Source organism: Sarcophilus harrisii, chromosome 4 (genome assembly GCF_902635505.1).
Source record: "Sarcophilus harrisii chromosome 4, mSarHar1.11, whole genome shotgun sequence".
Classification (NCBI taxonomy): domain Eukaryota; kingdom Metazoa; phylum Chordata; class Mammalia; order Dasyuromorphia; family Dasyuridae; genus Sarcophilus; species Sarcophilus harrisii.
Genome location: NC_045429.1, coordinates 134,144,295 through 134,170,960, shown reverse-complemented (window position 1 = coordinate 134,170,960; position 26,666 = coordinate 134,144,295). Strand labels below are relative to the sequence as shown.

The 26,666-nt window shown below is 36.3% G+C and overlaps 1 protein-coding gene across 4 annotated transcripts in view; it reads left to right on the top strand.

Annotated features, from left to right (window-relative positions):
* Window positions 1–23,940, top strand: part of ARID1B (AT-rich interaction domain 1B) — a 526,614-nt gene extending 502,674 nt beyond the window's left edge. For 3 of the 4 annotated variants that reach the window (XM_031937578.1, XM_031937582.1, XM_031937579.1), the window contains 7 exons: window positions 4,571–4,709; window positions 5,015–5,187; window positions 10,164–10,311; window positions 13,269–13,365; window positions 15,528–16,311; window positions 18,142–18,272; window positions 20,818–23,940. In XM_031937578.1, the coding sequence (XP_031793438.1) occupies window positions 4,571–4,709; window positions 5,015–5,187; window positions 10,164–10,311; window positions 13,269–13,365; window positions 15,528–16,311; window positions 18,142–18,272; window positions 20,818–22,545 (3,200 nt within the window). In that variant the 3' untranslated portion in view covers window positions 22,546–23,940. The remainder of the gene's footprint in view (window positions 1–4,570; window positions 4,710–5,014; window positions 5,188–10,163; window positions 10,312–13,268; window positions 13,366–15,527; window positions 16,312–18,141; window positions 18,273–20,817) is intronic. The other variant, XM_031937581.1, reaches the window with a different exon arrangement.
* Window positions 23,941–26,666: the final 2,726 nt, after the last annotated feature.

Genomic DNA, 26,666 nt, shown 5'->3' with positions numbered 1-26,666 from the left:
TGAACAGTTTTAAACAATTCTTACTATCTGGTTTTAATGTGTTTCATTTTTGAAGTCACAACCTACTATCTGAAAGACAGTATATTTTTCCACTATCTCTTCTCATGCATTACAACTTTTAAACATTAAACAGTATTTTTTTTTAAAGAGAAAGTAAAAAGGGAAAATAATCACCTGTTGAAAAGGCAATTAACTATTTTTAAACAGGCAATTCTTCTGGCTGCCATTTTGACACCTAAAGTTATAGCTTGCGTAGGACCATCAGGAGATCTTAACGGCCACTCTTGATTTGGAATAAGAGTCCTTTAATTTTTAATGACTAGGCCCTAAGAAAAGTAGATCTTCCTCCTACTTCCAGAATCTCCGAATCTTTATTCATCATGTAACACCTTAAAAACTTCAAAATCTAATTTAAAATTTTCCACAACATTACATTCAGTTCACAGAGTAAAACAAGCTGCCTATGAACAGCCCTGAAACTATTTTTTCCAAAATAATAACCCAGCAGGACATAGGGACCAAAGTGGGGATGTCTGCAAAGATCTAAAGGTTTGTTTTATTTGCCAGGAAAGAACTTGTGTCACTGAATGGTCTGCACTTGTGTATGGAGAATGGCTTTCCCAGTGTGCATCAGCTTTAGTACAAGAAATCCCGCTGAGGTATAGATGCTTCAGAAAGTATAGGGCCGGTTCCCTTAACAGTCAGCCTTTTTCTCTTTTCCTTTTTTTTTTTTTTTTTTTTAAACTGCAGTTTATGGCAACATTATCGTTTTAACGCCACAAAAGAGCTAGGATTGCAGGTGTACTTCAGATAATCCATCCCTTTTAGTCGTCTAAATGGAGCTGAAGCCCTCTGGAACAGGAAGTAGACATAAAGGTTCCTGGTCTTAACCATTAAGTCGATACACATGAGGAAAAGCGCCTTACATAATGCACAAGCAGGCTAAATGGATTGAGCTGGGAATTGTGCTGCTTTCAAGACACTGCTTGACAGAACAAAGAGGAATGCTGGCCCTATATGATGGTGGTCTCATTAACAATTCCATTGGTTTCTTTCCTTTTTATGAATTTGTTTCCCCTCAGACAAGAAACATGTTTTATGTTTTAGTGCAATATACAGATGCTCATGGTCATTTTTATGCCATGAAATTTTAACCCAGAAAGAGACACCTAGACCATCATCTAATCGAACCTTCTTATGCTAGGGAGGATGAAATCAAAAACCCCAGAGAGTTGCCAAGTATTTTGCCCAAGAGACCACACAGGGAGCTAATGGATGAACCTAGGGACTAGTACCTGTATCTCTTAAGTTTTCTTTGTTTGGGCACTTACTGGTCAGTGTACTAATGAACTAATTGCCATTCAGGGAATTGATTAGGGTTCTGAACATATTCACTTGGTCAGAATTTCATAGGTTGGACTTTTAATTTTCAGGCAGCTAGGTGACGCAGTGGATGGTGCATCAGCCCTGAAGTCAGGAGGACCTGGGTTCAAATATGACCTCTGACATTTAATACTTCCTGGCTGTGTGACCCTGAGCAAGCCACTTAATTCCAGTTGCCTCAGCAAAAAATAAATAAATAAATTTCAACAAAAGTGAAATGTGTGCTATACAACCACCTTTTGGACTTGTCTTTACCTAAGACTTATAAAGAAATAAATATATTTTATGTATAAATATAAATATATAATCATAAAAATAAATATATTTATAAATATAAATATTTTTCCCCAATGTGAGGTCCATTTTATATTTGTCTTCCTCTAGTTTATTCTGATTGATAATCATAATTTTTTTCCATATACTCATACCACAGTTATTACACACAAAAAATGTGTTGAAAATAAAACTAAAATACTCTGAAGTATTATTCTAAGGAAATAATTAATGGTCAACCCTGCTAATTTTCAACTAAAATGTGTGCTATCCATCCACCTTTTAGACTTGTCTTTACCTACGCTTTAGAAATAAATAAATGTTTAAATATAGATATGTTCTATATATATAAATATGAATAAATATAAAAAATAAAATAGAAATATATTTATAAATATAAACATTTTTCTTCAATGGGAGAGCCATTTTATATTTGTCTTCCTCTAGTTCATTCTGAGTGATTTTTTTCCCATATACTTATGCCACAGTTATTACAGACAAAAATTTTTTTGCAAATAGAATTAAAATATTCTAAAGTATTACTCTAAGGACATAATTAATGATTTACCCTGTTAATTTTCAACTAAAGAAAATGTGTGCTGTCCATCCACCTTTTAAACTTGTCTTTACCTTTAAGCCTTATAAATAAATAAATAGATGAATGTTTAAATATATATGTTTTATATATACATATGAATATATATTAAAAAAAATAGAAATATATTTATAAATATTAATATAAACATTTTTCTCCAATGGGAGAGCCATTTTATATTTGTCTTCCTCTAGTTCATTCTGAGTGATAATCGTGATTTTTTTTTTCCCTATGTACTCATGGCCATAGTTATTACACACACAAAGTTTGTTGCAAATAAAACTAAAATTCTCTAAAGCATTGTTCTAGGGAAAGAATTAATGATCACCCCTGAACATATATGGAAACCACCCAGTTCCATTCCCAGTGTGTTCTAGTCCTTTTCTGAGTTTAAGTTGAGGCGTGTTGCATAGATCTCATATTGAATTCCGCTCGCCCCTAGAGATCCATCAAGACAGAGTCAGTCTTTACCCATCCTTTTGGACACCAGCAGCCAAAGGCACAAATGTAGCCACTGCTGAGTGTCTGGGTATTGTGGTGGTGTTTTTTATACCGTGAGACTCAGATGGCTGCTTTCAGAGAAGTAGAATTAGTTGACAAGGATAACGAAGCCCAAGAAGGGCTTTGGGGGCATATGGTGGTGTCCGGTGGGGATCTCATTATAATAAATGCATAAAAAGTTTTTGCTGAAGTTGTAATGAGCAGAGCCAAGGACCAGCTCCTAAGGTTGCCTTGGTAGCTAGGCTTGGGAGAAGGAGCCAGGGATGGGGTAAAAGAAGCCAGTCATTCAATTAGTAAGTCTGTAACCAAAAACCCATCCATCTTTGCTGGCAGGTGGCTGCCTGAATTTCTATTATTAGCTGACAGGTGATGTCACAGAACCTGTCATGGATCCAACTAGGGAATCCTCAGTGGAAGATAAATGAGAAAAGGGTCTGGGTTATAAACAAAGATGGCCTCTGATTGACCTCCATTCACTGTAGACCTGTGACATACCAGGCTCTCCTTCCCTTTCCCCATCCCCCTTTCCCCAACCCCAGTCAGAACTAGGGCACTGGGTTCGTGCTGTGTAAATTATCTTCCCAGCGTGGAGTCTGGCTGTTCAGTCTGAAGTATGTGAATGTACTTAACCTTCAATAACCTTTCCATTGTTTACTTTAGAGTATACATTTGTAGCTTCTGGCAAAAGGTAGGGATATCCTAGAGAGCCTGCCAGCCTTCTCTATTAATGGAGTTTCAAGAGGTTGCATTCATTTTTTTTTTTCTTTCCTAAAAGGGGAAAAGAAACCATTAAGGGAAAGAAAGAAATACTGGCAAAGGGGAAGAATTTTCCCCCTTTTTATTAGCTGTAAATTTGAACAGTTGTAAATAAGGGTCATTCCCAAATCACACAGATTTGTAAGCCATCTTTCCAAGGAGTTGTGGATGCTATTTGCTCCTAATGATTTAAAAAGCAGGTTTCTTCTCTGCCACGTCTTAAAAGAAGGGGGATGCTGCTACTGCTACTGTTCTTTCAGATTTATGAAGGATTCCCCATCTTTCTTTCATTATTGATGGATCCCTCCTCTTTGACCCTCCCACCTTGTTGTCATCTTTCTTGGACTTTTTCCTCCCTGGTAGTCATCCCTTAATAAAAAATACAACAGAAAATTAGTAAAATGTTCTCTCTTCATTGGCCAGGATCTCCTCATCTCATCTTTCTGTTCCCACTGGTGCAAAATTGCTATGAAGGAACTGAATAAACTTTGTTGGGCCTTCATCCACATACACACATACTCCTCAGGGCCATAACTAGCTTTTGTCCTAAGTCCAATAGAGATAAATGTGTAGGTTGCTAAAGATTTCTGAGTAAAAGTAATGATTTCCATTTTAGCTCCTAACTTTCATTGATGATATGGTCTTACTCTGAGTTCCTTAAATTCATTTTCCCCAAAAGTAAAATGTGAATCTCCACGTGAAACAGAACCACCTTGATACATGATGTTTTATTTTATTAGTGACCCATCACATTTCCACTTGTTTCAGTTTGGATAGTAAGAAAGTAAAGAAGAGTTCATATATTTTTCCAAGATTCTCCTTGTAGTTTTGAGAAAGCAAGGTCAAGTCAGAGCCCTCAAAGTTTGGTTATTAAAAATAGCATCTTTTGCCTCTTCATATAGTGTTCAAAGGTGAAATGACTTTTCAACCTAGAGATTGAAAAGATACTAAAGTATCAGTAGGCTTGTTACGAAACTCATTTCATTGCTCGTTTCTGTGGGCTTCTCTCATGTTGGCTAACCTCTCACCTTTCCTTTCCTTTTATTTTGGTTCCATCATCAGCAAATTCAGGATCCTTACAAGGTCCACAGACCCCCCAGTCAACTGGTAGTAACTCCATGGCAGAAGTTCCAGGTGATCTGAAGCCACCCACACCAGCTTCTACACCTCATGGACAAATGGCTCCAATGCCTGGTGGCAGGTACGTTAAGACTCACAGGCTACCCTATACAAAGTCACTTATTGTCATGCTGTTTATAATGAAGCTGTTCCTAGCTCATTATTTAACTTTCCTAGAGCATCCTCCCTAGAAAAAGAAATTAACAGTTTGTATGGTATTAACTCTTAGAAGGCTAGTAACAACAAAATTCATTCCCACAGGCTGTCCTGAAGGATTTTTTTTTTCTACATCTAAAAATAAAATTCTGTGTGTCCTGATTCATTGCAGTGCTTTGTGGTGGCAATTCCTACCCTGTCATTGAGCTTTCATTTCCCCCTTCTGTCTAGGAACAGTGCAGTCAGCGTGCATGACCCCTTCTCAGATGCGACTGATTCCTCATTCCCCAAACGGAACTCCATGACACCAAATGCACCATACCAGCAGGGCATGAACATTCCAGACATGATGGGAAGGATGCCCTATGAACCTAACAAGGACCCCTTTGGTGGAATGAGAAAAGGTATATATTTAATGTAGCCTTCACTGATGTTACATCCTTTATCTTCCTGTCATACACCATCACCCGGCCTCTCAAAAGGAAATACATTAAGTTGTTAACACACAAAAATGTTTTATATACACATCTATATTGTAGTTATATTATAAGAATGTTCATAGAATAAATACATAAATATTACATGTATATATGTTTTATGTACACATATGTATAAACATTTATATAATGTATATTTTTAAATGGATTGAGTAGCTAAGTGGCCCAGGTAGGACTTGGAATCAAGAAGACTCATCTTCTTGAGTTAAAATCCAGCCCCAGACACCTAATAGCTGTATGTTTCTGGGCAAGTCATTTGACTCTATTTGCCTCAGTTTTCTCATCTGTAAAATTAGCTAGAGAAGGAAATGACAAATCTCTCCAGCATTTCTGCCAACAAAAATCCAAATAGGGTCACAGAGAATTTGGACATGACTAAACAACAGCAGCAGCAACATATATAAAACATTTTTATAATGTATACTTTTGTCACATACCTATGCGCACACACACACACACACACACACACACACACACACATAAGTTATTCATCATTTTCCACTATTATAGTAAGTGCTAGACAAGACACGGTCATCTCAGTCAACTGTTCCTTTCTAGTTTCTATATAAGAAAAAGGAATCTCATTCACCATTTTCTGTGACTCTCTCCTACCTATAAAGTATGACTTGCCTTTTTAAAAAAATAGCCCTTTTTTTAGCAGAAAATTCTCAGAATAGATATTAGTATTTCAAATACACTTTTCCATGCGTCTTTAAATCATATGTTCCCTAGTGCATTTAAGTATTCCCTTGCAGATCCTGAACTGCTTCATATCAAGTCTGAAGATCAGAATGACATAGTACTGAAATGTTAGGTATCTCTATTTAACCAATCAGAAATGAAGAACAAACATCTCCGGAATTAAAATGTAAATCAGTAGGCATGTAGGATTTGATTTTTCAAAATTACAATCACATTTTTACAAGGATGATATATCTTCTGCTCTCTTGTATAAAGTGAAAATACAGCTGTCTTGCTCTTTATAAATTCCACTAGCTCCCTATTATCTTGAGGATTAAATACAGACTCTTCTAGTATTTAAAAAAACCTTTCAGGTTCTGACTCCAAACTGCCTTTCCAGCCTAATAACTTATTCTACTTCATATGTTCTGTGATGCAATTAAATTAACATTCTTATTTTTTCTCACAAACTCCACCTTCTGTCACCATATCTTTGCACAAACCATTCCCCATTCCTGAAATGAATTCCCTACTCACCTCTACCTCTTAGAATTCCTATTTTCCTTCAAAACTAAGCTCAAACATCGTTTTACTGATTCCCATCAGCTTTTTGGCCTCCACTGTCTCAGATTACCTAGTATTTGTATATCTTTTGAATATAGCTAATGTCTTGAAGTATCTTGAAAGCTTCCTGAATGTAGTGTAAGCCCCTTGAGGCCAGGGTCAGTTTTATTTTTGTTTTCATATTTAGTACAGTGTTTGATACCTAGTGAGTGCTTAATAAATAATTGTTAATTGATGGATAATGGGTACTCCTTTGGTGGTATAATTTAGACTAGTTGGGTTCTGGGATTCCTTCCAACTCTAAATTCTGTAATTCTTTGATTTTGGAAAGAGAAGTAACTAAGTATAAGCAGAAAACATTTGGGAGCCTAGGTTTGGAGTTTATTGTAAAGTAAACCAATTATCTACCTATACTGGGCCAGACAGGCTGTTTTCATATTCCTTTTATTTCACAAACCCTATACTTTTTATTTGTTAGAGAGAAAAATCCTTACTAACAAGGTTTTAGGTTGGTGAAAATTTTCAGTCCTATACTGTAACCTACCTAGAGAGAACTAGATAGAATTTAAGTATCATTTAATGTAATATGTTGCTTTCATCTACTAAGTGACACAGTGACTTTAAATGAACCCTTTTTTCTCAAGGTTTTTTTTTTTTGTATTTTTGTCTATCTCTGTATAAATTCACTTTTAAATAATTGGGAGCAAATTAAAATAACACTCTTTCCAACCCCCCAAGAATGGAAATTTAGGTATTTTCTAGTGAACATATATCCCTGATCCAAATGAAGGGGAAACTGTCTTTCTTTCCTACTGCATCCCATGTCAGTTTTATTACACCAGTGAATGTGCCGAGTTTTGGCAAAGAATAATTATCATCAAAAGTCAAAGGAGTCTTTTATATTTTCTTACTTGGGAAAAAAATGAGGCAATGGATGGTCATAGAAAAAGCATGATCCTGAAATAAAGATCCTTGGGTTGTTAATATTGATTTCATGACTCTAGCTGAGTAATCTTTCTCAACTACTATCTACCTCACTTTTTCATCTCTCTATGAGACGATGTTGATAATGTCTACTGTATCATCAGGTTCAAATAAGATAATAAATTTGTAATTTTTTTCATAGGTTCACAGATCTAAAGTTGGAAGGGATTTCAGAGGCCAACATCCTCATTTTAGAGATGAGCAAATAATGCCCAAGAAAGTAAAGCAACTTGAGAAATGATTTAAAAATTTTTTTTAAACTGTTAACATTGTGGGTGGTATAATGTAGTCTGGTTCTGAAAGGCCTTTTCTCAGTCCACAGCCAGTTTCTGTCTTCTCGATATAATCCAGGTTTGTGGGTGACCCTGGTCTTCTTGGTTCTCCTTTTTCAGGTCTGTCTCCTCTCTGACCTTGCTTACTGCCCTAATCCATGCCCCGCTCACTTTCCACCTGGACTAATGTTAACCTTTTTACTTTCTTAGCTCTTTCCACTCCAGACCATCCTCTACTCAGCTGTCCTAAAAAGCAGCTCTGACCAGGTCACTCCCACTCCAGACCAAATACTTTTAGTAAACTCCAGTGGTAATTCCCTGACAAAATAGGAAATCCTTTGTTTGGCTTTTAAAGCCTTTCATGTCTGGACCTCTTCTTATTTTTCCAGTCTTTGAACATATGCTGTGTGAAGCAGCAACTTTGGGGGCTTCTTCCTTGCCCAAAATACTCCTCAACTCCAAGCACTTAATTTCCTGGGAGCCACTTCCTCCAAATATCCATCTTCTGGCTTTCTTTGGGTCTAAGCTAACATTCTACTTTAAATATGAAGTCCTTACCCTTCCTCAGAGCCTTCCTCTGAAACTGTCCCCCATTTATCCTGTATGTATTCTGTTTATATAGAATTGTTTACATATTGTTTTCCCAACTCCATAATCTGTGAATTTCTTGAGAATAGGTTTTTCTTATTTTTGGCTTGCTTTGTATCTCTAATACTTGACATAATACCTGGATAGTAGGTACTGGCAGGTAGTAGGCATTTAATAAATGCTAATTGACTTAACTTGAAGCAGTATTATAACACCTATGTGAAGCTAAAAAAGTAAACAAGTTCAGTTTCTAGCTGTAAAATGGGGCAACTACCCCTTTAATGCAGTTGTTATAGGAAAAAAATATTTTACAAAGCTTAAAATATTTTAAAGATATGATATCAAAATGAAAGATACTAATATAATATGCTAATACATACATAACAATAATACAGCTAATGTAATTCTAACTTATACATTATCCAAATTTATCACTTTTCTATTTTTTTTTTTACCAACTTAGAAAATTTTCATCAGACCTTCTCATACTTATGACAGAATAACCATCAATAGACTGAAAAAGCTCAATATTAATACTGTAGGTCAATTAAAATTTTTATTAAAATTCTTAATTGCCTTCAGGCTAGTTTCTTCTGGGTCTGGCCTAATTTCCTTCAGGTCCTAGGCCTATGCTAATTTGCATATCTGACCTAATTGGAACTCTACTCTCTGTTATATGTACAATTGTTTCTCCTTTCTTTACCTGGAATTACTACAATTCTGTAGCTATTTTCTTTAACCTGATTCTGTAAAGATCACCACTTGGATAAGTCTACTAGGTCAGAAAGGATTTTTTAAAAAGGATTTCTCTTTTTTTAATAAATTACCCTCATGTAGGAAATCATACCTACCTACATACCTGTCTGTTCTCTGTTTAAAAAATAGATTTCAGCTTACAATCTTCTTCCAATGAAAACTAGTTTAGAATATACTAAATCTTGAAATAGCATGTGCTACTTATTAATTCTCTTAGAACTCAGTTTCAGAAGAGTTCATTGATGACAGCAATATGTCTGTGAGTGTACTACTCATTTTCCATTAGAATTTCATAGGCCAGTAAATTTATAAATGATGTTTGCAGAACTCCCCTCAAGGGTGTGGAGCTCTGGTTTGGAGTATGACTAGTAGTCTCTGTATTGGATGCTGCTTGTGTCTCCTGAAACCAGGCCTTCAGTTTAGGGGTCTTCATATATCCAAGTATCCAGACCTGGAGCATTGCTAAGCTTTCTCCTCACTGCATTGTGTCAAGTTTTTGGGAAGAGTGTAAATATATGGTGATGATCAAGAAAATGAGAAGCCAGGTCCTTCCTACAGCTGGCCCATCCCTCCAACTCTTCTGCCACATCAACGAAGTGGCAGGGAAGGGAGAACATAAGGAAATAACAAAGAACTTTAGAAGCTAAAGCCTTTTGGTATTCAGGCTCAAGATCAGAAGGCTTTTTATAGATAGTTATCTAGCAACTTGGGTAGCACAGGGAACAGAGATGTGATTTTGTTGACAAAACGAACTCTTCCCACTTTAAATACCCAACAGGTCCCCAAAACTCATTTTGAACTTGAAATTTAACAACATTCAAAGTACTCTATTCTGCTTTCTCAAGCTTGTTGCTTTATTTTGGTGTGGGATACCAGAGGTCATTGTTGGGATGGTTCATCTGGAATTATGAGGGTTCTGGATATTATTTCCTGCAAAATAATTCACAAGGTAGTGGGAGTTTATCTTGAAACCTTTTGTATCAGTGCTTGATTGTCAGTCTTTCCTTTAATGATTATTCTTTCTTTAAAATATTCCAGTGTCTGGAAGCAGTGAACCCTTCATGACACCAGGACAAATGCCTAATAGTGGGATACAGGATATGTATAACCAGGCCCCAGCTGGAGCAATGTCCAACATGGGAATGGGCCAGCGACAGTTTCCCTATGGGGCCAGTTATGACAGAAGGTAAATTTTTTTTTTCCCCCTAAGGTGAAGGCAAAGAATACTTTCATAAGAATTCTCTTTTCTCCATATACATATGTAAGAGAGAAGAGCAGATCAGTTCATATACTCTAGCCACTAATGATCACTGTGTTTCTGGTTTCTTTGGAGATTAATGAGGTAGGGAGTGGCCACTCATTCAGTGTACTGTTGATCAACAAGTGGGTGTGTTAGACAGCTTCCTTCTTAGGTCTGACTCCTGATGGATGTCTAGGGCAGAACAGAATACTCACCCTAGTGTTTAAAATACAAGTATATTTATGTAGATGAAAATGCCAAACCACCCAAGTTACAAAAATGTGATTCACTTGGTTTGAATGCGTTAGAAATCTTTTCTCCAAGTACACAGTCTTTACTGTTTGAAATGAAAAAGCACATTTCTCAAAACTATCATTTCAAAACTGTTTTCATTTATTGTATTAACTGTGAGGCTTATTGCTACAGTTTGCAAAAATTCAATTTTAAAATTAACTGAAACAAGAATTCAACTTTCTTTTTCTCTCTCCCTGCCTTCTTTCCTCCTTCCCTCTCCCTCTTTCTCCATCTTTGCCCCCCCCTTTTCTCTCTCTCTTTCTCTTCCTCCCTCCCTTTGTGTCTTTCTCTTATACTCCCACATCCCTAGTCTCTCATCTCCTTCTGAAGTAGCTTCAGGATATACCCCTGCATTGAGAAAATTACAATGGGAACTAACCTATAGATTGTTTTTTATAAGTCCTCAGGTGTGTTTGAAAATCTTTAGAGGTAAACTTGCTATAGAGTCCATTTTTGCCATAGAGTTTTAACATAGAGTCCAGTATTAAATAAAAAGAACAATAAGAATTAGAGAACCCAGGTGTTTCTTCCTTGGTATCGTTGAAAAAGAGAAAGCTGTAATATCTATCTAGATTTATTTTTACAGTTACAGAAGGAAAATAATTCAAAGAAATGTATGTGAAAGATAAAAAGATCAGTAAAAGTATATTTGCATTAAATAAATATTAAAAGAGTTCATAGTTGAACTATTGAAAAAACTGTATTGGGAATGAAGTATTTCCCAATAAAGTCTAATTCCCAGCCTAAAATAGATGCTTAGAAAAGTTATCTTTTTAAAGGCCTCATTATTTACGTATGGGTTTACCTCTTTCACTGAAAATTGCCTCTCTTAGTCAATAAATTCTATATCTCCACAACAGAATTGAATTTAGATGAAGCTTTTCTATATTGGGGAGAGAGAAATGTTAAGGGGAGGGAGAAGCACTTTTAAGACTATTCTAATTAAGTAAAACACACTTGTAGTATGGCTTTTCCCAGAAATGTTTAAAGGATTTTCTTGAATTAAAGAGTTTAAGATCCCATCTGTTGTAAAATTTATAGTCTGTCAATTTATAGGTCAAATTATAATGTGGCTCCTGAAAAGGCAGCATGGGACCACCTGCCCAAAGCAAAACAGATATAGTGCCTTTTAACACTGACCCTAGCTATGTCTTCTGATCATTATCCTAGCCAGCAAATGAAAGTGATGGCTTCTCTGAAGTATCTGTATTCCTAAGATAGCCATTATAGTTCTAATAAGAACAAGGATTTGGTATACAATGTTGGACTTGGCTTAGCTTGACTTTGGCTTTTGGCTTGGCAGTTTGGTGTGGAACAGGTAGGTTTAGGGGACACTGTTCACTATCCTTAGAAAGTGAAAAGATGTTTTTAGAATTCCATACCATTGCTTCTCTGAAGCAAGCATTTTTCCCCCCATGTTTCTTCTGTATTTTCAAGAACTTTGCCTGGCCTAGTTTTAAAATGTCAATCTACTGGCTTCTACTATTTGGTTGGGAGATGAGAAGAGCAGTTTACCTACCCATAATAATAGAGTTCCTGGTATTTTTCTTTATTTCCTTATTCCTAGAAATATCCTACTTAACTTCCCCAGCATCCATTGTTGAAACAAATTGAGCATTCCTGATCCAGACGAATTAAAAATGTAAGCTCTTTGAGAGCAGGGACTATTTAATGTTTTTGATTACTGTATCCCCAATGCCTGGGATATACTAGGTGTCTAATATAGAGTTGTAAATTTAAATTGATTCCAGATAAATGTGTCTTTAAGATCCTGGGCAAGTCATTTAACCTTAACCTATATTTCTAGGTAATTCTCTAAAGAACACCAGTTTCAGCATTGGCAGTGAGCTTTTCCCCATCCAGGACTTTGTCTTCAGTCCCTACCCCTGTTCCTTTCTTATTAGCCAATTTCTCCTATGCCTTTGTCTTTTATTTCTTATTAAACACTAAGATTAATAAACCAGATTAGAGCCAACTAGCATACGCTTCAATCATGCTATTTTTACCGAATGAAATGATTCATCTTTACATTGCAGTGGAAAGGAATACTACAGTGCACAAATTTAATAACATTTGAAATAATTGTTAAATTTATTATTAAGAAAATAAGAACTTATTACCTTGACAGAGAGTAGTAACAGAAACTGTGTGTATATATGCACACATACATATACATACACACATATATGTGTATATATTTCTTTACTTTTCTGGATCCCAGTTTCTCCTACCTTCATTTAACGATATTGCAAGTTATATTCTTGTGTAACAACTCCTTGGTGTAGCAAATCCATTCATGTAGTAGGTGGAGCTTCAGCTCAAAGGCCAAGGAATTTGACCGGCGTCATGCAAGGTGCTTGCTTGTTCAACCAGTATTCCTATGATACCTATTAACCAGCAGCTCTGCCAGCATCATTACCTGAAATGGGTGTTCCCATCCCTTTTACTAAAAATGAAGTATTGCTGCTATGAAGTGCTTTTGTCTAGAAATTAAATGGCAGATTTAAAAGAATGCAAGTTTGTGTTTTGCAAAACTGAAGTAGTGCCTTCTCCCTGGTCCTGAAGCTTCTCTAGTAGTTGATGGTTTTCTTTGAATTATACCATTGTAGGCATGAGCCTTATGGGCAGCAGTATCCTGGACAAGGACCTCCCTCAGGACAGCCACCATATGGAGGACACCAGCCTGGAATATATCCACAGCAACCGGTAAGGCAGAAAGGAGATGGGAATCATTTTTCCCCCTCTCTCTTATATAAACTGGTTTTCCTCAGTCATGAAGCTTGATTCATTTAATTAGCATTAATATTTCATCAGATTAGCTTACAAAGTTTAACAAAATATTTAAATGTCTTTGTTTCCTTTTTATGAATTAGAGGTATGTTTCATATTCAGTACCATAAGACATGGTAGAGATTTTGAAAATTCAAAAATAAATATTATTTGTAGTTTCATGAAGCATATTAAAACATCTCTGACACATTGTATAATATTTTATAACAAGGGGATTTTGAATGCATGTCATAAGTTTGTGTGTGTCACATCTACTTCAGATTTTGAGGCAGAAACCATACCCTTTCTGTGTGCTGAACAGAATTTTTAAATGTCTAGTATAAAATAATAAATGCCTATACAAGAATAAAATTAAGCAGTTATTTCCAATTTATTTTAATTTTGTAGTTTTTCTGCTTTGCTAGTTAAACATAGTGGTGAAGATCTGTGCATCTCATGGTATGATTTTTTTATACTCATGGATACAATATCTTTTTGGAAAGTTTAGCAAATCAAAGAGGCTTTTTTTTTAATTTGAGGTTTCTTTTTTCTTTTTTAACATTTATATTAATGAAAACATTTATATATTTATTTATTATATATATGACAGGGATGACTACTAATTTATTTTAACTAAATTTCCTTTTTTTAAAAATTAAAGCTTTTTAATTTTTAAAGCATATGCATGAATAATTTTTCAATATTAACCCTTGAAAAAACCCTGTGTTCCAATTTTTCTCTGCCTTCCCCTTACCCCCTTTCCTAGATGGCAAATAATCCAATATATGTTAAACACGGTAAAATATATATGCTTAGCTAGATTTCCAAACAAAAAGGGAGAACATACTACCTAAGAACAATCATGAATGCATTGGCTATTCACCAACTTAATGAAAAATCACTATAGGGATATATTAAGCTATCTAAAGTGTCACCTAGGGAATACTTTAAAGAAAAAACTGGACCAGAGACTTTATTTCTGTTCATACCCCTTCAGAAACTAAAATCAAACCAGGATTTCACTGGAGCTTTTGATATGGACTTAGATGGTATCAAAGATGTTCTGCCTAACTGGAATAGCAATGGGGATGTTCATGTTAGGTAATATTAGCATAGCCTGAAAAGTTACCTAGAGTCACACGTAAATGGAAGCCTAATCTTAGTACGGACCAAAGAATTTATTTTATTATGAGACTCTTCCAAGCCTTGCCTTCCCCTTGATGAGATAATAGATAGATAGAGATCACTTTTCAAAGCCCAAAGTACTACCTATCTTTATCTATCTCTCTATATTATATTATCTATATATATTCATATAGAGAGAGGTAGATATAATACTTTTCAAAGCTCAAAGTACTATCTATATGTGTATAGATAAATATATATCTATATCTGTATGTATATATATATATGTATGTATGTGTGTATATGTATATATATATAAATATATATATATATATATATATATATATATATATATAATCTTTAGATAGATAGCTATAGCACTTTTCAAAGCCCAAAGTGCTACCTATCTCTATCTATCTATCTATGTATATCTATCTCTAGCTATATGTATAGGTAGATCAAGATAGATATAACACTTTTCAAAGTCCAAAGTACTATCTATATGTATATGTATATATAGATATATCTATATTTATCTAGATAGATAGATAGATATAGCACTTTTTAAAGCCCAAAATATTATCTATTAAATGTCAATTATCACTATTGCAACATTCCCTTACAAATCATGTCCTCAGCTTTTTCTGCTGAATTGGTTACCTGAGAAAATTTCAGTGTAAAAGGGACACATTTTTTATTTAATTTGTTTGATTTAGTTCCATGGAAGTTTTAAATATCTAAAACCTCTTAAGTGTTATAAAAATATCTTCATCAGGCTTACTATTAGTATTGAGAAATAACCATAAATTGCTATTACTCTTACTCAGGACTTATATTAGGCTTTCTCTCTTGTAAGTGAATTTTCCACTTGAACAGATCTTTTTTTTTTTTTTTTCCTCCATAATTTGAAAGTAGATGTGTATGATTATTACCCTAAGATCACATTTATATGTTTTATTTTAAATTGATTTCAGAACTACAAACGTCACATGGATGGCATGTATGGGCCTCCAGCAAAACGCCATGAGGGAGATATGTATAACGTTCAGTATGGCAGCCAGCAGCAAGAGATGTATAACCAGTACGGCAGCACATACTCTGGACCAGACAGGAGGCCCATCCAGGGACAGTATCCCTATCCTTACAACAGAGAGCGAATGCAGGGCCCGGGTCAGATGCAGCAACACGGAATACCTCCCCAGATGATCGGAGGCCCCATGCAGTCCTCCTCAGGCGAGGGCCCTCAGCAGAACATGTGGCCCACCCGCAATGATATGCCTTATCCGTACCAGAATAGGCAAGGTCCAGGAGGCCCTGCACAGGCTCCCCCTTATCCAGGAATGAACCGCACTGATGAAATGATGGTACCTGATCAGAGGATAAACCACGAGAGCCAGTGGCCTTCTCACGTCAACCAACGGCAGCCTTACATGTCTTCTTCAGCCTCCATGCAGCCCATCACTCGACCTCCCCAGTCATCTTACCAGACGCCGCCATCGATGCCAAACCACATCTCCAGGGCGCCCAGCCCAGCATCCTTCCAGCGCTCCCTGGAGAACCGCATGTCTCCAAGCAAATCCCCCTTCTTGCCCTCCATGAAGATGCAGAAGGTCATCCCCACGGTTCCAGCCTCCCAGGTTACGGGGCCACCGCCCCAGCCACCCCCCATTCGACGAGAGATCACTTTCCCTCCAGGGTCTGTAGAAGCATCACAACCTGTTTTGAAACAAAGAAGAAAGATTACCTCAAAAGACATTGGTAAGCCTTATGAAGGTCTTCTTCCATATTTAATACCAGTATTTGTTAGAATTTCGGATAAAACCTTATAAAGGAAACTTCACTTTCTGAGTGTGAGGGTCCCTTCTGAGTGTGAGGGTATTGTTTTACAGAAGGAATTGCTGGGGGAAAACTGACTTAAATTGAGGAAACACTGAAGGGGAACCTGAAAATAGCATTTTAATTGGTGAATGGCATGTGCTTCGGTGATTAGAGCACCAGGCAGCAAGTCAGGAGCTGAATTATTGACTGCATTTTTACTTAACTACTGGGTGACCTTAGGCAAGTTGCTTAAAATGTATTATGATAACACCTACTTAACAATGGTATCAAATAGCTTATTAAAACTTGAAAATAACTCCAGACATCTTAAAGGAAAAACCGCTCCTTCATTTACAGCCTAGGAATTGTTCTAAGGATGAGAAGACTTTCGTTAATATACTATAAGTAATTGATATGATGTGTATGTATACATACACATACATACAGGTACATGTATACATTCATACACAACCCCCCGAGCCAAGCAGCTTTCTGGCTTTAATACTGACCTGTTTAAGCTTCTCTGAATTTTTAGATAACATGGAGTGCACAGTTGTTTTTGTTTTGTTTTGTTTTGTTTTTGGAGTTTAAAGGACGCTCTTTCAAATATAATAAACACAAAAATGGAGAATGCTAAATTTAGAGATTTCTAAAATCTCTAACTCACTGCGGTTGTCTGAAATGATTGTTAACAATGAAATGCTTTTCTTAGAAAGTAGTAGGAGATAAAATAGGACGTTTTATGTCAAAGATTGAGTTTCCTTATAGTAAGAATCAGTGAGACTGGTGAGACTTTGCTGCCCCAATCCCCATAGCTTTCATATCTCATATCCTCTCTTCTTGCCCCTTTACAACAAACTTCTCTTTATTACCATCAGAAGCAGCTTTTCATATACCTTATTATTGCTGTTGTTTAGTCATCCATGACTCTTTGGGGGGTAGGGGGTGCTTTTCTTGGCAAAGTCACTGAGCTGGTTTGCCATTCCCTTTTACAGCTCATTTTATAGATGAGGAAACTGAGGTTTCAGGATTAAGTGACTGGTCCAAGGTCACATAGTTACTATCTATCTGAGACCAAATTTGAACTGAGAAAGAGGAGTTTTCCTGACTCCAGTCATAGCACTCTATCCATAGCTACCCCATACCTTAATAAGTCATGTATAATTAGTCTGATTAGTTGCAGCCTGTTATTTCTATTTGATAAACTCTTCAAAACCATGAATTCCCCAAATGTGCTTGCATTCCTTACCTTCCCATTCTAGAAGGAAATGAAAGAGGACAACTGAGGGATTGGGGAAACCCTGTTCAACCTGAATTATTTTTTTCAAGATATATTTTTGCCTATATTTTCTATAGCTAGTATAGTCCTTCAAGGATATATAAAAGGAGAAAGCAGCAATAAGAAAGCAAATATTCTTTAACTTAGCTCTTATTGTTGACTATGAAATCATTAATAAACTCATTATTGAGGATCATTCTATACCCCACTCCCAACAAGAAGAAAACAAAAAAGAGTAGAATGTTTGCTCACTACCAGGAGAAGTGTATTTAATTCATGTTCAGCCTATAAAAAATACTGGAAGCGCATCTGAGCTATAAATTGATCCCTGGTTCTGCACTAACTTTGAACCTGAAAACTTCAGGCTTATCTCTGGCCTTTCAAGTTAATTTTGTTAGCATTTGGGCTTCATTACATATTTCTTACCCTTCAGCTCATTTAATCTTTAGACCATCACAAATCACTGATGTTAATTTTGTATCTTTTCTCAGTAACTCCTGAGGCGTGGCGTGTGATGATGTCCCTTAAATCGGGCCTTTTGGCTGAAAGTACATGGGCTTTGGACACTATTAATATTCTCCTCTATGATGACAGCACCGTGGCTACTTTCAATCTCTCTCAGGTAAGAGGAATAGCACTCATAGCCAAAAAGGGGGCTAAAGGAGAATTCTGGAAGATTTAACTCATGCATCATTATGCTAGAATTGATGACAAGGTTAATTATTGTGAGCCTGGCTGGCATTTTTAATCACCTTTGCTGTCACAAGCCACCATTTCTGATTGCAGTAAAATACAGCAATACAAAAAAAATACTAACTTGACATCTGATAGAGACAAATTTCAGTCTCTTCAAATTATAAATGTTTTTTATAATTCTCATCCTAATCCCTTTGTGTTGTGGTTAATATTCATTAATAATCAGCAAATTATTTAAACTATGTCTGTGTTGACATTTCTGTTTTCAATCCAATAGTTTGTTTATTCATTAAAGGTTATTAACACATTTTGTTGTGTGTGTTTGCCCTGCCAGAGTGATTAACTATACTTGTACTTAGCCTTTTTTCACCAAAGCTAATTGTTGGGTTTTTTTTTTTAAGAGACAATTAACCAAAACTATGAGGCTGAGAACAAATGTGTCAACTTATTTGCTAATATTGAAGACACTAACCAGTGGATGGACATTGATCACAGTATAACAAAACTCATAAAGTTGTCAGTGTTAGGAATTGAAATGGGAGGTAGAATTTTGGCAGACATAAAACCATCCCAAAGGAAAGGATCAAAGCATATAAATAAATATATAAAGCAAGAAGAAAAAAGAAAAAAATTTGATATGATAGGCAGAAGAGATCTAAAAAGAGAGAATCTGGAGTATATTCTACTATTAATTTTTTTTGAAAGTTCATTTTAGAAACAACTCCCAACTCTGCCCAAAAATCTAAATCTTAAGGTCCAAAACAAACAAAAAGCAAGACGAATAGGTTTTGCTGCTTGTTGGGGATACCTCATATGAGATCATGCCACATGATGGAGTTTGAAGAAATCAGGGGAATGTAAAGTATACTTAGAAAAGGTCATCTTAGAGGAAATATCATTTTCTTCAAATATTTGAAGGACTATTATGTAAAAAAGGAAGTTGTTCTGTCATCCCCAGAGTTCAGAAATGGACACAATGAGTGGAAACTTCAGATAGACTTATTTAAGTTCCAGATAAGAAAGACTGTCTAAGTAAATTCAATCTCCAGACATGCAGTAAGTTGCCTTGATAGGTGGCAATTTGCCCTTCCTTGGAGTTTTCCAAAATAAGCTGACTAACCACCTGTTAGAAGTGTTATAAAGGATCTAGGATGAATTGGACTAAATGATTCTTGAGGGTTCAGCCAACTGAGATTCTGTAATTCTTTGACAGCTGGAATGAGCCACTAATCTTGTACTCGTAGATAAACCATTTTTTCCCTTAATTCTCTAGTTGAAGTAATAAATAAAGCATCACATTTGCTTTTCCTTAAATTACCCTAGGCACTGACTAATATGGAAATACAACTTTTTCTCTACTAGTAAAAACAATGTAAAAATTACACAAATTTTCTTCAGTAGATAAGTATGAAAAAAATGCGTCTTTACCAGAAAACTTAAATTTCATACCTACAGTGGATAAACTGCTGATTATCTTTTTTCATAACTAAAATTACTCTACCAGTAACTCCATTTTTCTCCCAAAATAAAATTTAAACTTACACACACAGACACACAGACATACATACACATACAGAGTTACTAGAATGTTCTAAACAGACCACTTAGAAACTTAGGGGTACAGTGCTTTTCAATAGTTGTGCTTTTGACCTTAATTTGAAGAGATGAAGCATATATAGTGTGTGGAGAGCATGATTTCTATACCTTTATTTTTGCCAGGGGGAATCTTTGGTCGCATCACCAGAGGTAGTATTTTTCATTCAAACTAATATAAATAATACAATAGTAAAATAGCAGCATTTCTCTGGAATTTTTGTTTCCACCAGCTGAAGTTCAATATAAAGAAACTTAAATGTGAAAAGTAATTCTGCCTAACTTCCTGGTTCATTTATCAGGGCCTAAATTGGTTTGTTTTCATTTTTTCAGCGCTTACAAGAAGCAGTTTTGCTAAGATATCTACTCTTAAAAAGAAATATTTAAGGAGAAAGCATATATTAGAATAACTTATGGTACCTGAGGCAAAATAATAATCATAAAATGATAATAATAGCCATAAAAATAAGGACAAAAACATTCCTATAAGTAATGGAAGTGAAGAAATCACCTTAAGTGAATGAGTCTATGAAATTCAAGCCTTCACCTTCTAATAATAAAGGCTGTGTATAAATTTAAAAAGAATGATGTGTACAACATTTCCCTTTGAGAGTATGAAAGCTTAAAGGAAGCAAAGTCATCACGTGAGTAGTCTGTGAAGGTAAGCAACAATTAGAAAGCAGAATAAAGGTACACTTAGACAAAAGTCTTAGACTTGACAGTGCACTTGACCACCCCTGGCCAGGCAATCCATAAATTGTGGGATATATGAAGATATTCTCATAAATGTGAATTTATTGCCATTGAAAGCGTCCTTCCTTTTGGTTGTAATTGGACATTATGACACCATTTCCTATTTTTCTTCTTTTTTTCCTCAGTTATCTGGATTTCTTGAGCTTTTAGTAGAGTACTTTAGAAAATGCCTGATTGACATTTTTGGAATTCTAATGGAATATGAAGTGGGAGACCCCAGTCAAAAAGCACTTGATCACAACACAAATAAGAAAGATGACAGTCTGACTTTGGCAGATGACTCTGGGAAGGAAGAAGAAGCTGAATGTATTGATTATTATGATGATGAAGATGAAGATGAAGAGGAGGAAGATGAAGAAGACGAAAAGACAGGAGCAGAAGATAAGAGCACGGTTCTTGCCTCTCCCAATGCCAGTATTGATCTAAAAGAGAGGCCCAAGCAAGCAAGTAAATTTGACAAACTGCCAATAAAGATAGTAAAGAAGAATAATCTGTTTGTGGTTGACCGGTCTGACAAACTAGGCCGTGTTCAGGAATTCAACAGCGGGCTTCTCCACTGGCAGCTTGGGGGAGGCGACACAACTGAACATATCCAGACTCACTTTGAGAGCAAGATGGAAATTCCCCCTCGCCGGCGGATCCCTCCTGCCCTCGGCTTCCTGGGAAAAAAGAAAGATCTGGAAGGAAGAGGTGAATTTGAGGACCATCCAGAGAAAAGCATAATAGCAACCATTGATGATGTCTTGTCGGCTCGGCCCGGAGCATTGCCTGAAGACTCAAACCCTAGTAACCAGGTCGAAAGCAGTAAGTTTCCCTTTGGTATCCATGAAGCCAAAAGCCACCGGAATATTAAACTGCTGGAGGATGAGCCAAGGAGCCGAGACGAGACTCCACTATGCACCATTGCCCACTGGCAGGACTCTCTGGCCAAGCGCTGTATCTGTGTGTCAAATATTGTCCGTAGCTTGTCTTTTGTGCCTGGCAATGATGCCGAAATGTCCAAACATCCAGGCCTGGTGCTGATCCTGGGGAAGCTGATTCTCCTTCACCATGAACATCCAGAGAGAAAACGGGCGCCTCAGACCTATGAGAAAGAGGAGGAGGAAGATAAAGGGGTGACCTGTAGCAAGGATGAGTGGTGGTGGGACTGCCTCGAGGTCTTAAGGGATAACACATTGGTCACATTAGCCAACATTTCTGGGCAGCTAGACTTGTCTGCTTACACGGAAAGCATCTGCTTGCCAATTTTGGATGGCTTGCTACACTGGATGGTGTGCCCATCCGCAGAGGCACAGGATCCCTTTCCCACGGTGGGACCCAACTCAGTGCTGTCGCCTCAAAGACTCGTACTGGAGACCCTGTGTAAGCTCAGCATCCAGGACAATAACGTGGACCTTATCCTGGCCACCCCTCCATTCAGCCGTCAGGAGAAACTCTACGCTACTTTAGTTAGGTACGTTGGAGACCGCAAAAACCCGGTCTGCCGAGAAATGTCCATGGCGCTCTTATCGAACCTTGCCCAAGGGGATGCGCTAGCAGCAAGGGCCATAGCTGTGCAGAAGGGAAGCATCGGAAACTTGATAAGCTTCCTAGAGGACGGGGTCACGATGGCCCAGTACCAGCAGAGCCAGCATAACCTCATGCACATGCAACCTCCACCTCTGGAACCACCTAGCGTAGACATGATGTGCAGGGCGGCCAAGGCCTTGCTGGCCATGGCCAGAGTGGACGAGAACCGCTCAGAGTTCCTTTTGCACGAAGGCCGTTTGCTGGATATCTCGATATCGACTGTCCTGAACTCTCTGGTTGCCTCTGTCATCTGTGATGTACTGTTTCAGATTGGGCAGTTATGACATACGTGAGAAGCCAAGCATGTGTGGGTGAAGATTAGAGGGTCCCCTATAACTGGCTGTTTTCTGTTTTTGTTTATCCAGCATAGAAAGAAGGAAAAGAAAATCTTTGCTCCTCTGCCCCATTCACTTTTTACCAATTGGGAATTAAAGAAATTAATTTGAACAGTTATGAAATTAATATTTGCTGTCTATGTGTATAAGTACATCCTTTTATTTTATTTTTTTTAACCAAAGTTGCTGTCTAGTACATTCAAGGGTCACTTTTTGTTTTCATAGAGTTCCTTTTCAGTGTTTTTTTTTTTCCATGTTTGTATTGCATATTTTTTGGGAAGCAAATTAGTGACTTGAAAAGTTGTGGCAAAATGTTATATGACCGGAAAACTTCACCATGTTGAAACAAAAAGGTGAAAGCAACATACCAACTTCCTGTGTGTCTTATTATTTTTTTTTTCCAGAAGAGAAAAAAAATACCCGTATCCCATCACCCAAACCTCTGTGCAATAGACACTTCTAGTGATGTAGGTATAGGGATCAAGGCAGTGTGTCAGTCAGTAGTCAAACTATGAAATGATATCAGTTTCTCCACAGGAGAATGGTTACATTAGGCTAGGGGCAAAACCATTTTTTTTTTTAAAGTTAAGATTGAAAACATATACCTGATGACGATCAACGTAAATTGCTTCCTCACCACTACTGTCATGTCTGCTATCTATTGTTTGACCTTCCACAATGACAGTTCTTCACAATTCCTTTAATCATTTTTTAAATATTTTTTTTACTGCCTAAGGGCCGTGATGTATATAGAAGTTGTACATTGAGCATACCCTCATTTTTTTCTTTTCATTTTTTTTTTTAGTACAAAGTTTTTAGTTTTTTTTTTTTTTTTCATGATGTGGTAACTACAAAGTGATGGTAGATTTAAATAATTTTTTATTTTTATTTTATATATTTTTTTCATTAGGGCCATATCTCCAAAAAAACAAAAAACACAAAAACAAAAAAAACAAAAAACACACAAAAAAAACTTGAGGGTAATGTACAAGTTTCTGTATGTATAAAGTCATGCTCTATTTCGGGAGAGCAGCCGATCACAATTGCTTCATGAATCAAGGTGTGGAAATGGTTGCGTATGGATTGATTTAGAAAATGGTTATCAGTACAGACAAAAAAAAAAAAAGAAATATACAGAAAAAAGGAAGAAACACAACTTCAAAGATTTTTCAGTGATGAGAATCCGCATTTGTATTTCAAGATAATGTAGTTAAAAAAGAAAAAAGAAAAAAAAACTTGATGTAAATTCCTCCTTTTCCTCTGGCTTAATGAATATCATTTATTCAGTATAAAATCTTTATATGTTCCACATGTTAAGAATAAATGTACATTAAATCTTGTTAAGCACTGTGATGGGTATTCTTGAATACTGTTCTGGTTTCTTTAAGGATGTATGTGGCAACAAAGCTAATTATAAAAAGAATATTGAAAATTACAATAGCATGCCCACCAACTCCCTCATTGAAGAACCAGAGACTGGAAAGTACCTTTAAAGGTCACCTACTTCTTAATGGGCTGAGTTAGTTTTAGACGTAGCCAGCTTGTTCAGACTGGTCAGTCATCCTCTGAATCAACAAACTCTTAATTATGTGGAGCTGGGATCCTTTTTAGTTTAAAGGGGAGAGGGCCACTAACTTTAAAAATATTCAATATATCCTTGGATGTGATGAAGAAAGCCTCTGGAAGCTTGCTGGTTGGCCCAGAAATATATTCTCCCTGTTCTGAAACCTGCTCTACCTTAATGAAAGTTAGACCTGTTTTGGGTTTCCCTCACATGGCTGAAAATTCTTAGCATGTGTTCATTCCAGGTTAACACATCCACCCTACACTAAGTGTGTACCTTGTTAAATGAATGTGTTCATATTCAACACAGCGAGAGATTAGCATTTACATTTCAGGGCATGACAAGGTTTCTAATACATCCACATTCTCACCCTCCCCCTGGCGCACATTAGTTTTGAATACTGTTTTTAAAAAAAAACAAAACAAAAAAAAACATAACCACCTAATTTTAACTTCTTTCTTCCTGGGTCATTGACTATATTACTCTGTAACAATCAATTTCTTTGAAATTGCTGCATGGTGATACTGTTGGTGGGCATCCTTCTTTTTCCAACTCTACCCTTTACATACTTCCCTTGCAATCACAATGTACTCAAGAATTACTGATCCCACAGGCGTACTGATTATCTTTCCCTCCCCCCCATAACTCACTGTAATATATGGAAGAGTTAGACAAGTATATACAGTTATAATCAGCGTGAAACATGATTCTCCAGTGTCACGAAAAAAGATAATTTTTCTTATAAGAAACCTCATCATCTATTTACTCCCACATTACTTTACTTATTACATAATAATGCAGTCAAATATGTGTTGAATTAAAAATTTATTTATAATGCTACTTTAGATATGTTTACTAAGAATAGGATTTGATGCTCAGCTTTAAGATCTGGAGGTTTGTCAGAGAAATTCATTATTATTCTAGCTTCTCTTATAGAGCACAAGAGTGGAAGGTGTTAGCCAAACCCTTAAGTAATCTGACATGCCAGTTCTCTCATCAAACAAGTAGAAAAAAGTAATAATGACTTTATTTGATATGATTTGATTTATGATCAAATAAGATCCTGGATCAAACCTTTTTATTAATGTGCCTCTTAAGTATAGGTATATATACAAAACAATTTCTCAAACAAAAAAAAATTAAATTTTTACAATCTTTACCATATACTAAGAAGTTTATATCCCTAGAATTAAAATTTCCTGAAATCCTTACAGACTATGCAGCCTATTTGAGAGCTAGCTAATAGCAGTTAATTAGCTTTTGTTAGTTGGTTTTTGTCTTCACAGATTGGCAAGATAACCCAAACTTACTTTACCACCCCCCAAAAAAGATAAAGATGCAAAGAAGGGTTTAATATTTTGAAAATCTGCTATAAGTTGAATCTGCTGGGTTTTGAGTGGATAATTTCTTTAACGTCAGGTAAGAAAGTGGCATCTGCTGAGAAAACAGGTTTTTTTTTTCCTTCTATTGAGAATTATGTCAAGTCAGTTTATTCTGGTAGAGTTGTTCTCTCCCATCGCTGGCTAACAGTTACAATGGTTTTGTTAAGGGAGAATAATATAAATCCAGGAATCTAAGCTATTAACTACCTCTTTTGTGAAAAGCAGATGGCCTTCACACTGAAACCCATGCATTTAAAAATTGTTACTTTTTTTTTTCATTGTCTACTTAGCAGTAGCATCTCTTGCAGGGAAACAAAAAAGCATATTCTACTTATACCAGAAATAATTAATTCAATAACATTTACTGAACAATAATATGTGCAAGGCACTTTAGGTGGTGCTAAAAAGGTCATACAGATGAATAAGATGCAGTATCCCCTCTCCCTATCCAGGACTTCAGACTAGTGGTCCAAATGACCAATTTTCTTCTTAAGATTTCTGTTTTACATCTCATCCTGGGAAGACTCACCAGCCCTTCCACACAACTTTCTTCCTCTACTCAAGTACCACCTGTAGAAAGTCAAGAAAGTCTCATGTAGTATTTCGTACCAGATAATGACTCCCTTTTGCCACCCACTCAACCCTCCTTTTCCCCTCTTCTCCCACAAAAAAATTTGGGCCAGATCTTTGCCTTGCAAACTTGAACCCACTAAGAGCATCACCCATGTATTTTGGTAATGCACTCAATTTTGGGAAACTTTTTAGTGAGGAATAAATATGACAGTTCACTGATAACAAAAACTCCATTTTGTCCATTTTTCAACTTTAACATACTTACTTAAAAATAATAATATTATTAATGGGGAATTGGACAATACCAGATTGGGAGCATGGATACCTGGGCTCTAGTTCCAGCTTTGCCACCTAATTGGCTGTGTGGTGTTGGGTAAGTTCCCTAATCTCTCTGAGCTCCCAGTTTCCTTATCTGTAACGTGGGGATAACTGCCCTACCTACCTCACAGGGTTGTTGTGAGGATCAAATGAAACAAATGTATGTGAAAGCATTTTTATAATTGTAACATGCTACATAAATGTAAGGTATTATTCTTAATTCGATACTTGGA